A 13,759-nucleotide genomic window follows, 5' to 3' on the forward strand; every position below is an offset into this window, starting at 1 on the left:
AAAAGACTAGTATCAAGTGTTGTTCAGAATGTGGGTCAACTGGTCATTTGTGCAATGCTGTTTTGAGTGTAGATTGGTACCCTCACTTTGGAGACCTGTTTGCATTAATTAATATAGCTAAACATATGTACCTGTGTACATATATTTCAACATCTCCACTCCTATATATATATATACTCACCAGAAATGCATACAAATATGCACCAGAATATATGTAAAATAATATGCATAGCAGAGGTATTCATAAGAAACTAACAGCCATCAACTGTAGAATGGAAAAACAAGTTAATTAGCATATTTAGAAAGTGGACTACCATACAGCAATGAAAAAGAACAAACCATTGCCGCATACAAAAACTTGGATGGATTTTATATCGAATACTGAGCTAAAGAAATCAGTTTAATTAGACTGCAAGAGTAGGCAAAGCTGATTTATGGTGATAGAAATGAGAATAACTGTTACCTTGGAAGGAGTGTGGCAGGGGGAATTTAAGAGGTATTGGTAATTTTTAATTTCTTGCTGATAATTAATGGATATATTTACTTTTTAAAATTTAAGTTATATATTCAATTTTTGCATATTTTATGTGTATTATGCTAAAAAAACTTACTTAGAAATCATTTTGGAAATTCGTATAACAAATAGTGGTTTTTATCTAGGTTTTTAGGAAAAAGAAAGAAACCTTTTTGGGGACTCCTAGGGAGGGATTCCTTTTGTGGGCCAATCCTGTACCCTCTGTTTGCCTTCATGGTGAATGTACAGTTCCCTTTCCCCGAGACATAAGCAACCCAGTTATACTCAGAAGAATATCATTTATTGAAACAGTAGATTTAATGCTGGAGCAGACTTCATAATTCCGGTTTTTGTTTTCTTTCTAAGAACACAGTAGAGCCAGATCTGAAACAGGAACTCACTCCTGCTCAGCTCCAACCTTTGTGCAGATGGAGTATACCCGCCAGGGGCCGAGGCCCGGTTCTTATCTGTTCAGCGTTGCTTTCCATGTACATTACCAGGCACCTCAAACTTGGCCGAGCGAAGTGGGAACAGATTGGGGAATCTGGTTCTAAGATATGTACATGCATGCCCTCTGGGCACAAGAAGGGACAAAAAAATTACAAGTCAGTTCATTCCACTTGCGCGGGCAAAGCGACAGCAGCAGAGGTGAAATCGGCTGCCTTCCGCTGTCAGACTCGGCCCCTTGACGCTTCTGCCAACGGGGGCACAGTCCCAAGCCCGGGGGCTCGCCCACATCAGGAGGCCCTGGGAACCTCACCTCGGACCATGGGATTCCGTGCTAATGATTCACCAGCTCCTCTTGCAGAGACAGCCTCCGTTTCTCCATTAATCTCTGGGCCACAGATGTGAGCGCGGATGATGCATGCCGTGAGTTGGGCAGAATAAAGAAAAGAAGAATGTTTCTGAGTGGCTGGTGAGCATCGGATAGGACACCATGACAATTCAGATATGCCACCTGGATCGAGCACTAACTGTGGGCCCCTTTGTGAATGCTTCCTGGATTGTCTCCCTTAGCTCTCTCGGCGACCGTCAGGGAGCAGGGATGGTCGTCATTGTCATTGTAGAGATGGACTAGCCGAGGCACAGAAAGCCATGCCTGAGACCACAGAGTGGCAAAATAGTAGAGTCGGGAATTAAATGCAGCCTCCGTGGTATCTTGCCTTTCTGAGGTGGAAAGAATCATCTAGGAGAGAAATGCTCCCTAGAAATGCTTGGCTGGGGACAGGGAGTAACAGAGATCAGGAGTAAAAAGAATAGGCTGGCCTATGGCTGCTCCTATTTCCTCAGATACTAGTCAGTATACAAACCAAGATTGCCCTGTTTGTCTGAGGATGTTCACGGCATGGGATCAGTTTGTTAAAAACCATTTTGGCAAGGGCAGGAGTGACATTCGCTCTGGGTCCCCCGTGGGAAACCATGCCTTTGTCGAATGGCTGTTGTTCCCTCCATTCTAAGGGTGTGGAAACACAGACCAGGAAGCACTCCTCAAGGAGTTCACGGCCCCTGGACACCAAACTCCTTCAGGCTATTCTATTCTTTAAACTTACCTAGAACGAAAACAAACATCCCTGACCTATGTCCCTGGCAATCCACGGGGTCTCTATGTCCTAAACTCTGAGTCTGCTTCTCGCTGGGTGTGGATGCGTCTAGATTTACTTTGAATATAGGGTCTGGTTCATGGCCCCACACCTCGTGCCCGTTCCTCAGCACAGTGCAGGAGTCATGCTGTGGCTTCTGATGCCCTCAGGCAGCTGGTCCTCCGGGTGCCAGAGGGACCGAGAGGCTGCCGCTCCGCTCTGCTGTGACACTACCGTGCGATTAACGCTGAGGTGGGCAGAAGACTCACCTCTCCAAGTTGGTATAATATTTTGTCATTTGGCACCAATAATTGTGCCTGAGTCTCATGGCTTATCTTTCACCTACAGGCTGGTCTGTCTGTGGGCTGGGCTGGCTACAGGCGGATGCGACCTTCCTTCCTTTGCCCTATGACTTGCCCACAAACCCCTCCGCGGAGATTCATTCCATCTCCCATGCGTGTCAAACAAAGCATGAGAGGCCTGAGGAGTCCCCTGTCCCACCAGGGAGTTAGACATGTGTGGGTGTTTATTTGTTCTTCAAAAAATAGTTCACTGAGTCCCCATTTCAAGTCATGTACTTTTCATTCATGAGTAGACCTAGTTCAGTTTGTGGAAATAGATATTTTGGGTTAACTAGGATCTCTGCTGTATCAGGTTTTAAATAAAAATCTCACCATGTGAAATAAAACATATTAAATAGTTTGCTTTCACGAATTTACTACATTATAGTGCAATAATGTTTAGCATCCCCCAGTAATCTATAAGTAATGATCAAGGTAGGAACAGCGCCAGCATCTCTGCTCACTGTGCCCGACAGAGCGATACACTGGACACATCTGGGTAGGCTTCCAGGGTGGTCGCAGAGCCCCAACTTAAAAGGAAAACACTTAAAATTTGAAATTTGAAAACACTTAAAATTTTCAAACTTATTAAAGTCTTTCTCTGAAACCTAAATCCCTGTCCTTATTCTGTACTAGTGTATGTCCTAACTCTAACAAGAATATCAATGAAAATCTTGCTAAAACCAGAGCAAAGAAGAAAACTTTGTATGGACAGAAGATAATCGAAGGCTAGGTACGCGGGTACTAGCTTGTAACTCCATGTACACTACTATGTGCCTGAGTCAGAATTTTGCAGATTTTGACATGTGTGAGAAACAGCATTTCTTCCTGCAAAGAGCGTGTGAGGCCACCCTCCACATCGAGGTGACAGTAATGACGCCATAACAGAGCTCCTTCAAATCCCACAGCTCGGCTCACCTGGTGTACTACCCAAGAACCACATGACTATTGAAGTTGATGGGAAGCCCCGTCATCAGAACCCCATCCCTGCTGCTTTAATGCTTCTCTCCAGCATACTCTAATGAGAGAACCTTCACTAGACGCGATAAAGGAGTGAGCCTTGCTTTCATCACACACACACACACACACACACACACACACACACACCCCCAGTGTATTCATGCATAACTGTTTCCTTAAGGAAAAAGTACAGTTGATCAAGGGACCAACCTAGAGGGGAGAGGAGGAGTCCCTAAAACTGTGTCTAAGAAGCCACTTTCCAATTACACCTGCATAGTAGGAAGCTGATTAAAGGTGTGTTCTGAGACCCACGCATTCAGTGAGAGGTGGCATCCCTCTGTCTGGAGACTTGCTGAAGACGGATGCCCTCTGGACCACTAACGAGCACCTAATGAACCTATAGACTTTCAAGGCAATCACTTGGCTTCCCAGAGAAATCCATCGCTAGCGCCTGAAGGCACGGGATGGATGGTGAAGGGCCTAATTATCCTTAAGAACTCAACAAAACCGATTTGGAAGGCGTTCATTTGAGAGGACCGCTAGGCAGAAGTAGTCTCTGCATGTCCTGGAAGATAATTAAATATGTTTTAAGCAGCCCTAAGAATGAAGAGATGCAATGCTCGGCATAACTCAAGGCTTTGAAATTAAATCTGAGGCGAGAGACGAAAATGAAGACTTTGATCCGGATCTCATTGTTTTCATACTTTCCTTCCCATACGAAGACCAAGACTGAACACGGGCCATTCATGAGTATCATTTCTCCTGTGAGATTGGACTTCCAGACTCGAAGGTGGTGTCCTCCTTTGGCGGATTCCAACGAGCTGTCATTTCACATACACTGAAAGACTTACGCCCAGAGAAGTGACCGTAAGGTGACACCCCTTCGTAAATATGCAGGGTGCAGCCTGCTGGCCATTGGTAGAGAAGATGACTCTTGCTGAAATTTTCTGAGAGACACTTTTTGTTGCATTCCTGAAAGAATTTGACCTACTTATTCATGTGAAGGAAAGTGGGGCCTTTGGAGAAGGCACAATGAACAGTGCTGTCTAGGCAGCTGTTAGTTTCTGAGCCAGCGCAGATCTGAGTGAGAAACCTTGGCCCCTTTCTCCTTCCACACAAAGGAGCGGAGCTGATTTCAATGAGACCTGGGGTTTAAGAGGCTCTCCCAGGCATTATTCCCTACTGCATTCAGCTTTATTCTCTTTGACTCCAGAAAGGTAATTGAGCCTCTTCTTTCTTCTCTCTCGTCGCCTCAGGTAAAAAAGGGAAGAAGGAAATGAGTCAGGCAATAGAGGTTGTCTTTAACCAGAGGCCTCGTGTTCAAAGTTCAGGTTGGATTGGTTCAAAGTCTTTCTAAGGCTCCTCTTTTCTCTCCCCTGAAACTGGTCTGCAAACACTGGTACGTTGCTATGCTGTTCTTTAGGGTTTCGGGGACTCAGTGTTTGCAGAAAACTTCAGTCTAGCTTGACAAGCAAGGAGAAAACCTGTCTCATTACTGGGAGTTTTTTAGCTCAGTGAACACCCCAAGGGCTCGAGTCATGAATTAGTCTTCAGTTTGGGTTTTCAATCTCTCAGCCTGTCTGCTGTGGGCCCTGCAACGCTGGTGTCCCACTTCATCCACAAGGGTGGCAACCAACCCTGAATCAGGGCTTCACCAAATCACAATTCTTGCTCAAGGGTGCACTTGGCAGGCCATTCATTATTCCACGACTCTGCCTTACCAGCTCAGGCCTCAGCAGAGGCCACCATTAATGTGTAGTGTAAAGTCTCCACCATGTGGCAATAGCATTTGAATACATTCTGTGTCTTCTACTTAGAGCTGAGGTCATTTCAGCAGCCTCAAGGGATGTTGGGATATGTGTGACTGTCCAATCATGGCAATAACAAGAATAATAGAATGATAAAAAATTACAGGTTAGGTGGACTGACAATAACAATTAGGGTCATTTTCATTCTGCCCATTTTCCATTTACAGGTAAAGAAATTGAAGTCCAAATATAAGGGCATATAACTGAGTGTCCTAACACTCAGGTAGTCACCTGACTTCAGAAGACACCTCTCTACATATGGTACCTCTGTTGACTTCTGTAGACCTCTATGAGGTCACTTAGATCTCACAACAATCTAATAATTGGGAAAGGTGCTGAAGTGACATCCAGGACAAGAAAAGTTATATTAATTTCATAGATGGTATCTTATGACTTGGTTAATTTAAGGCCACCAAGTAATGCTATATGTAAAATTTTGGAAAGCTCTTTTAAAATGTTGACAGTATAACATAGAACAGTATAATGATTCCAGTGTTCTTGAGTGGTGGTGGTGATGGTGGTACATTCTCACTGGCTAACATGGTATTCACTCGTCTGTTAAAAATGTAATCTCTGGGTGGTACAATTATGGGTGATTTGAATTTTTCCCCTCATGTTATGTATTGTTTCCCTTTTCCTCAATGATACATCACATCTTTTCTCTTTGTTTTTATTTTCTAATAGAGCTAACATATTTCTATCACGTATTTTGCTATTAGGAAAAATGTGTTACATAGGTGTATTCCTTCTATATTTTTTTGAAGTGTAGATTTTGTTCTTATCACATACCAACATGTTTTACGTTTAGAGTGATTCTTTTTTTACAGTCATTCAAAAACATTTGTCACACTTAAGGCATTTGGCAGCCCCGTGGTTTTCCTGCCAGAGCCTGCCGAGTTGACTCCTGAAGCCACCACGCAGTGATCGCAGACGGCAGGGTTCTGCTTCACCGACACGGAGTCCCCGAAGCACAGTGGGCCAAGGTCCTGACCTCCTGTACCCCAATTTCTGGATGGAGTAAAGAGGCCTTGGCGTATAGTCATCTACCTGCTTACACAAGCCACGTTTTCCTTCTGCCCTAGGAAGGGGGTTCTGTTCCATTCTAAGCCAGGTGCCAAGTACAGAAGACATAGAAAAGGTTTATTTGCAAGTGAAGATTTAAGCCATTTTGATGTAGCTATTGGAAGTTCTTGGTCTGAGCATTAGATCCAGAAATGCTTGATGGCTAGCAAGTCCCGGGGATCAGAGTCCTTGAAGAAAGGCCCAGCCAACTGCATTTCTTCAGAGAAATGGGGAAATATCACACATCTGGTCAAATGATTCGGTGGGTCTTCCTGGCTTTGTCACTGGTGAGTTCTCTGGTGAGCTCCTAAAACTCTGTGCACTGCCCTTCTCGCTGTTGTGAATGTTCTCCCTCCAGGTCAGGGCATCCAAGTTCATGGACACCTTTGCTTTCAGAGAAGTTTGGAGATGTGGGCATTTAGAGAGACATGTGTGCTACAGAAAGCTCTCTCTGAATAGGCACGAGAGGAGGCTGACTCTGCATTCTGCACTTATCCCGTATCTAGTTATCTGGAGACTTCTCCAGAGCTCAGTTTTGAAAATAAGCTCATAGGGCGTGAGTCAGACAGACATCCAGGAAGGACTCTCTCCCAGCTGATCTAGTGAGGCAGCCTCAACTTTCAGCAGGAGTAGCACACCTCTTGGAAGGGATACTACAGAGGACCAGAACCTACTTGGGGAGAGAAGATGCATGTGCAACTTCCTTTCGTCACGGACGGTGTGCACTGAGCTGAAGGGCTCGGTTTACTGTTACATGATAATGGCTGGTCCAGTTGATTCCTGTCTAGAGTCATCTCACTCTGTCAAACGCTCCCATCACCAGGGATCTAGGCAGGCTCATCTTACACTCCCGTGGTCTTTCATAGGGCCAGGCACGTTCCACTCGGCTCCTCCGACATCATTTCTTGGAGGATTGGATGCATGTTGGCATTCCTCTAAAGGGTTTTAGTCACCGAAGCTTACAAAAGCTCTCTGGTTGGCATGTGAATGACCCCATTCTTCAGCAGCCCATTAGACTGAGTGTCTTCTGTGAACAAGTCGCAGGAGTGATGAACTTGAAGTTACTGAGAGCTTGGTCCAAGCTTGTCTTGTGATGCTATGCAAATTTTAAGTCTTTGAAGTCTGACTCTTGAAGATGATGAGATACTATATAGACAGCAGTGATCATTTCTGGCACACTAAAGTTTCGAGAAATGTTCTCTGTCTCCTGCCTTAGAGACCACCAGGGGATGTTCTAGAACATTCTTACTTGACACTTTCTGTAAGAAGCCACCTGCCAGAGGTGAACATGAATAAACACGAGGCCGATGGTACTTCCCTCCCCATGCTCATGCCTATAGGCTGATGGGATCTCTTATTCGACAGCCAGGGTGCATGGCATTGTAGCTGTCTCCTTTCCTGCTTCTGGTCAAGACCTCACTAACCCGAGTCCTCACTGACCTCAAGAAAGGTTGGCAAGGCAGCTGGGACCCTTTTACTTCATGCTCCCCTCCACTGCCTAAATCTCTTTAGCCACGAGAAGAAAGGGCTGAGTATCCGATTTTTGTTTCTGTCATGGAATGACACTTAATGATATTTTTTCATCTTACTTTGTGGTCAAAAGAGCATGAAAAGAACAACAGAAATCCAAGGTCAAAGTTGGCTGTATCCCATCATCTATCTAACCAGTATCTGTGTTACCTTCTGGTTAGTTCCCATATACTTCATCAGTATTGAACTAGTTACAGTAATAGTGGACATAGCCTGGTGTGTTTTTACTGTGTCTTGTGCTATCACACACTCCACCCCCTTTTACATTTGGCGAAATCTTCATGGCCCCTCACTGGCTCCCCCTTTCTCTTAATCCTGCTGCTCTCTGCCCCTCCCTTCGCGCACCCCTGTCAGTGTTAACAGGTGGGTTACACCTACAGGTACCTTTCCCTATACAAACACACCCTGGCTTCTAGCACACAGACTGCGACATCTGTTGCTTTTCTTTTTTCTTTCACAAAAATAGGTTTTACTCTAATCATTTCTCCACAAGGTTGTTATTTCTGCATACACTCTCAGGTCCCTTCCAAGACTGAATTGTAGTGACGCCTGAGTCAGGCCCCCGCTGGGGCTGTGCAGGGACCAGGTTCCAACATATGAGCCCGTGTCTGCCTGCCGTGGGTCCTCAATGCCGCCAGGGAGTCTCAGGCGCTGTCCCTGTTGAGTTACTGCATCATTTGTTTTCCCATTTTTCTCTGAAGCCATGTTATGGGACCTGATAGGTTCACACACCTTTCATTCCTCAGGTTAACCTTGGCTTCACTGTGGCCATTTGATATCTTTGCTTTTCTATTACCGTCGGTGATGCCCTCAGAGAATCCCCAGATTGGTTTCATTTGGCTTTTGTGCCTTTCTCAGACACCCCTTTAGCTGGCGTTCTCAGTTCTGTGTCTGTATTAGGGCATGTGACTAAATGGGCTTCAGCCTAAAGAATTTTATACGACAGTGTAGGTATTTGCCAGGCTAGGTCCTGCTTCAGGAATGACGACCTGTGATTTATTAGCTTGACGTTACTCTCAGTTCTACACAAGGTTTTCCCGACTACCAATTCCGAATACCTATTGTTTCCCATGTTCTCTATCTTCTTTATGGCTTGAACATGATACCGCCTCACCAGAGGGAAGACGTAAGAATGGCGTATGGAGGGAGCGTTTGAGAGCTTGCTTCCCGGCAACTGTCATCAGTTTGGCTCAAATAAACTCATAAAAATTCTCAAAAAAGAATGGTGTATGGAGTTCCTGACAGCCCATCTTTCCACTTGTAAGGAAAAGTGTTGTCAGAGGGGAAGACAGGCAAAGGCAGGAATAGAGTCCAACAAGGAAAGCGATGCTGTGCCTTCGCCATTCCTCCCTCACTCAGAGGTATCGCAGGTAACCTTCCATCAGAGACGCCGGGGCTTTAGGCAGCTTACCTAACCTGTCCGTGACCCAGTTCTTCTGAAATATCCAGCAGAAATGACATCTGACCTCACTGTCCCCGGGAGTCCTAACAGCTAAATGAGGTAATACATAGGAAGATGCTTTGATGGACAAACACATTAGAAGTGCGCAGTATTCAGAATTTATTGAGCGAAAAAGACGCCTCCGTGGGCACTGTATTAGGTACTGAGGATGGTACATTTCGGCCCTTAGAAGTTTACACACACTGCCCGCAGCTCCTCCATCAACTCCTTTTCCTAGGGAAGTGAGCTTGGGTGGTGAAACTTCTGTTGGCGGTTATGTACCAGTCACCAACAACGGGTTGAAGTCTTCACTCCCGACTTTATTGATGCACCCTTAGCACTGGACATCCTAAAACGTCCTGGGCAAACATTACCGTCATACCAAAATAAAATAAGGATAGCAGCAGCTTGTCCTGGACTAGATTCAGCTTCAGATGAATTTCATCACAAGAAAATCGAATGTTCAAGAGTCTGAACCTGAGGGCCTCAGCCATGGATGCATCCCAGCATCAGTAATGGACCTTCTCAGACCACAGCAGGGCCCAGCATCCTCCCCAGAGGACTGGAGACAGGAGGCGGGTCTTGGGTGGTAGCTGGACATCAGCATTTCTCCTTTTCATTTCTGTAAGAGATGCTGCTATCAAAGGCTGAGACTCACTGATTTCAAAACTAATAAACTATGGGAGTTAATTTTGACAGGAAGGTGTATGTAATTTCCTGTTGTAACTCATATTTCAATGCACCCTCATCTGCCCTGAACGCCCTTAATTGGATTCCCAGAATACATGCCTCTTTCAAATTTACTCTTGGTATTGTAGCCAGAGTGATCTTTTTGAATTAAAAACGTCATGCTATTATCCCCCAAACCCTGCTTAAAACACTTTAATGGCTTCCCAGTTCTTAGGAAAAAGATCAAAATCAGAAACTTGACCCACAAGACCTAAAATATTACTTTGTCCCCTCCAGTCTCATTTCATAACATGGTCCTACCGTGTCTGTATCCTCAGCCTCCTTCACTGTACCTCCCACTTCTGCCACAGGCCCCTGCATATCTGTTTCCTCTGTTCTCATTGCATGGACAGCTCACCTCCATTATATTCACCGATGTCCTTTTTTACTATTTTTAAAAAATTTTCACTCAAGGATATTTTTTTCATTTATCTTCAGATAGAGTGGGAGGGAGGGAAGAAGGAAGAGAGAGAGAGAGACACATTGAGGTGAGAGAGACACATTGAGGGGTTGCCTCCCTAACCAAAACTGAGGTACGTGCCCTTGGCCAGAATTGAACCCGTGACTCTTTAATCCGCGGGCCGACTCTCCAACCGCCGAGCCAACCCGGCCAGGGCTCGCTGATGTCCTTTGGGTGATTTATTTCTCTGCCTTAGCTTCCCTGAGCTCAGATGTCACTCTCTGGAAAGCCTGCCCTGGAGTTCTCAATCAGACCACCTCTGTCTATTGTACAAGCTTAGAATGCTGTGCGCTGTCCTTCATATTATCTCTATGATAACTTTTTATTTATTTGTGATGTTGTGTATTTAAACTTCACCTGTCTCACTCGTAGTCTGTATGCTCGTGAAAGCCCAGATCACATCTGTTTGGTTTGGTTGGTTATATCTCTTCTTCTCATTTAGGGCTGGACACAAGATAGACACTCAATAAATATTTACCCATTGGTTGGTTGGTTGGTTGGTTGGTTGGTTGGTTGGTTGATTGGACGGACGGAAAGATGAATGACCAGAGAGCCACTGAAAGCCAGGCCAGCCTGCCTAATCAAATGGTTACCTAGGACTTCAGCAATCTTCCTTCCGCCCTGTTTCTTATTCTCCAAAAGGAGTTGGCATCCCTGCCTCAGATGATAATTACAGCCCCCCAAATTCAGAAGCGGATGTCAGGTGAGCTCCAAACTTATGAAGTGACAGTGGTATTAGGCTTACCAAGTGCCTGAGAACCCCCAAAGGCAAAGGCATGGGATCCAGTTTGTTCCACTCAAGTGGGCAGAGCTACAACAGCAGGGATGAAATCTGCATCTGTCAACGGTCAGACTCCACCCCTTGATGCTCTTGCATCCTCCTGTGGAGTGACCAGCCCAGAGGCCTGCGCCCACAGCAGGAGGTCCCGATTTCATAAATGGTGATGCCCTGATGTCTACTCTGTCCCCACAAAGAACCCTAATCATCTCTCCCCCCTTTTCTTCCCTCTCCCGCTTCCTCCATTCTCCCTCCCCCTCCCTCTCTCCCTACCTCACCCCCACCCCCCGAAACCATATTACTTGTTTTATTCCATGGTTAACTCTAGCTACTCCTGATAGCTCCCTGAGACACTTATCCCAAATAATGAGAGTCGATTATAAGGTGGCTCCTCTTCTAGGGTTGGCTGGCAGCAACGCTTGAAAATCCAGCCAACATGGGCGTGGGAACTGACCAGAAAGAGGAGGAGAAACTGGCCAGTCCAAGTTGGTTGTCCAGATGAAGGACAAGTCAGCAAGAATGATTGACAGTTATATTCATTAGTGAAGGCAGTTCAGGTATTTGCACAGTGTCTGGGCTTGTGGATATTTGTTTTGTAATTTTGAATGGAGTTTCCCCATCCTAGGGAAGAATTTTTGCCCATACCCCCTAACAAGGAGTTAGCTGCTGTGCACCCCCCCCCCCCCCAGTGCTTGGCTGGGCATAGATCAGAAGAACAGGTCACATAGATTTATAGGTTTTGAACTGCTTTTTCTTCCCCTGTGAATTAATCTTTTAAATGTCAGCATTTTAAACATGGCCTTTTCAAAAAATATGATACCATATGAACCTTACTTAATCGAAAATACATTTCTAGTTCAAAGGTGGTTTTCCTCTCCCGGAAATGGGAACCCCTAACAAAACAAACCAAAGTGTATTCAAGCACAGGCTGCGTGTGGTGGAAGCTGGTGTCTGTCAGCCGTGTCGACGAAGTCTAAGAAACTTTCTTCCTTAGGAATCTCCGACTGCGACTCCAAATGGTTTTTTGTTTTTGTTTTTTAACAGGTCTGGGATTTTAGAAATCAGACTTCATCGTCTGCCTCCCTGCGGGAAATTTAGAACCCTGCAGATCTTCCACAGTTGCCTTGTTTATACAGTCATTTGTTTGGGTATAGAATTTTACAGATTGTTAATGACTCACATGTCTTTTATAACAACCCTTTGAGTCAAGACAGGAAGGTATTATACCCATTTCTTAGACCAAAGGAGGCTGAATGACAGGCATGAAATCATCTAGCTTGTGAATGGCATCCTGAGATTCAAGCCTGGAAGAAGGGTCAGTTCTTTACCCACCGATAATGACTGAAATGCAATGCAGAGACGGGTTCGAATCTTGGGACTGCTGCTAACTAGCTTTGTTAACCTGAGCAAATGATTAAATCTTTCTTCACTGAAGTTCTTCATCTGTAAGGTAGATGAACAACTCCTGCTTTTCTCTTCAGATTAAGACCCCGTGAAGAATAAAATGAGGTCATTTTGACAGTAAAAAGTGCTGAAGTATAAAAGAAATAACCATCATTATCTTAAATGATAATAGGGCTTGCCCAGCTGGTGCAGCTCAGTGGTTGAGCGTCAACCCATGCACCAAGCAGTCGCCAGTTTGATTCCCAGTCAGGGCACATGCCCAGGTTGTGGGCCCAAACCCCAGTGGGGGGCGTGCAGGAGGCGGCCAATCGATGTTCTCTCTCATCGATGTTTCTCTCTCTCTCTTCCTCTCTATCTAAAATAAATCAATAAAGAAAAAATATTAAGAAGAACGATAATAGGACTGAGCCTAATGTCATACCAGATGTAAGGCAAGGGTCTCCTATCCTTTTGCCAGCAAAGTCAGGGAACCAGAAAAAAAGGGGACCTGGGGCGGGGGGTCTGAACACACAGGGAGTGGTCTCTGATCATGTCAGGTAGGCGGAATATTTAAATCTATGTACACCTTTTTTATTCACATGGCTGATAAGACGATAAGCAAAGCCTCCAGAGAAATTGACCATCAAATTGGAGCTGATAATCAAACACTTAATTTCTCAAACCTGGAAACTTGTGGCAGTCAGTGCCCTTCAGGTTTGGAGAACGTCCACAGTGAACGCCTGCTGGCCAGGGAGTCACAGGGATTCTGGCCGACCCAGACAGAGCCTGGGGGGGGGGGGGATCCGGGCTGCCACGGTTCCCGAGCCAGTGCCCAGGACGGCCCGGCCCCAGAGCAGACGCAGCCTAGCACAGGCTCCCTTTCCTCTGACGGTGGCTGTCTTCCAGGGCGACGTCCAGAGGACATTCATCCAAGTGGACTTCGGAGACGGCATCGCGGTGTCTTATGTCAACCTGAGCTCCATGGAAGATGGGATCAGACACGTCTATCACAACGTGGGCATTTTCCGAGTGACCGTGCGGGTGGACAACAGCCTCGGGTCGGACAGCGCCGTCCTGTACTTACATGTAACGTGTATGTTGTTACTGTTGTTGATTTATGACATCACTGAAATACTGTGGCCTTTTAAAGAAGAATCCAAAATTCTATTTCTA

General features: G+C 45.5%; 1 protein-coding gene across 6 annotated transcripts in view; it reads left to right on the forward strand.

Annotated features, from left to right (window-relative positions):
- The window catches only part of SORCS1 (sortilin related VPS10 domain containing receptor 1), a 474,859-nt gene that overhangs the window by 412,020 nt on the left and 49,080 nt on the right, over positions 1-13,759 (forward strand). For all 6 annotated transcript variants that reach the window (XM_036264900.1, XM_036264895.1, XM_036264899.1 and 3 more), the window contains exon 19: positions 13,493-13,679. In XM_036264900.1, the coding sequence (XP_036120793.1) occupies positions 13,493-13,679 (187 nt within the window). The remainder of the gene's footprint in view (positions 1-13,492; positions 13,680-13,759) is intronic.

The sequence above is a fragment of the Molossus molossus genome, unplaced genomic scaffold (assembly GCF_014108415.1).
Source record: "Molossus molossus isolate mMolMol1 unplaced genomic scaffold, mMolMol1.p scaffold_m16_p_17, whole genome shotgun sequence".
Taxonomy (NCBI): domain Eukaryota; kingdom Metazoa; phylum Chordata; class Mammalia; order Chiroptera; family Molossidae; genus Molossus; species Molossus molossus.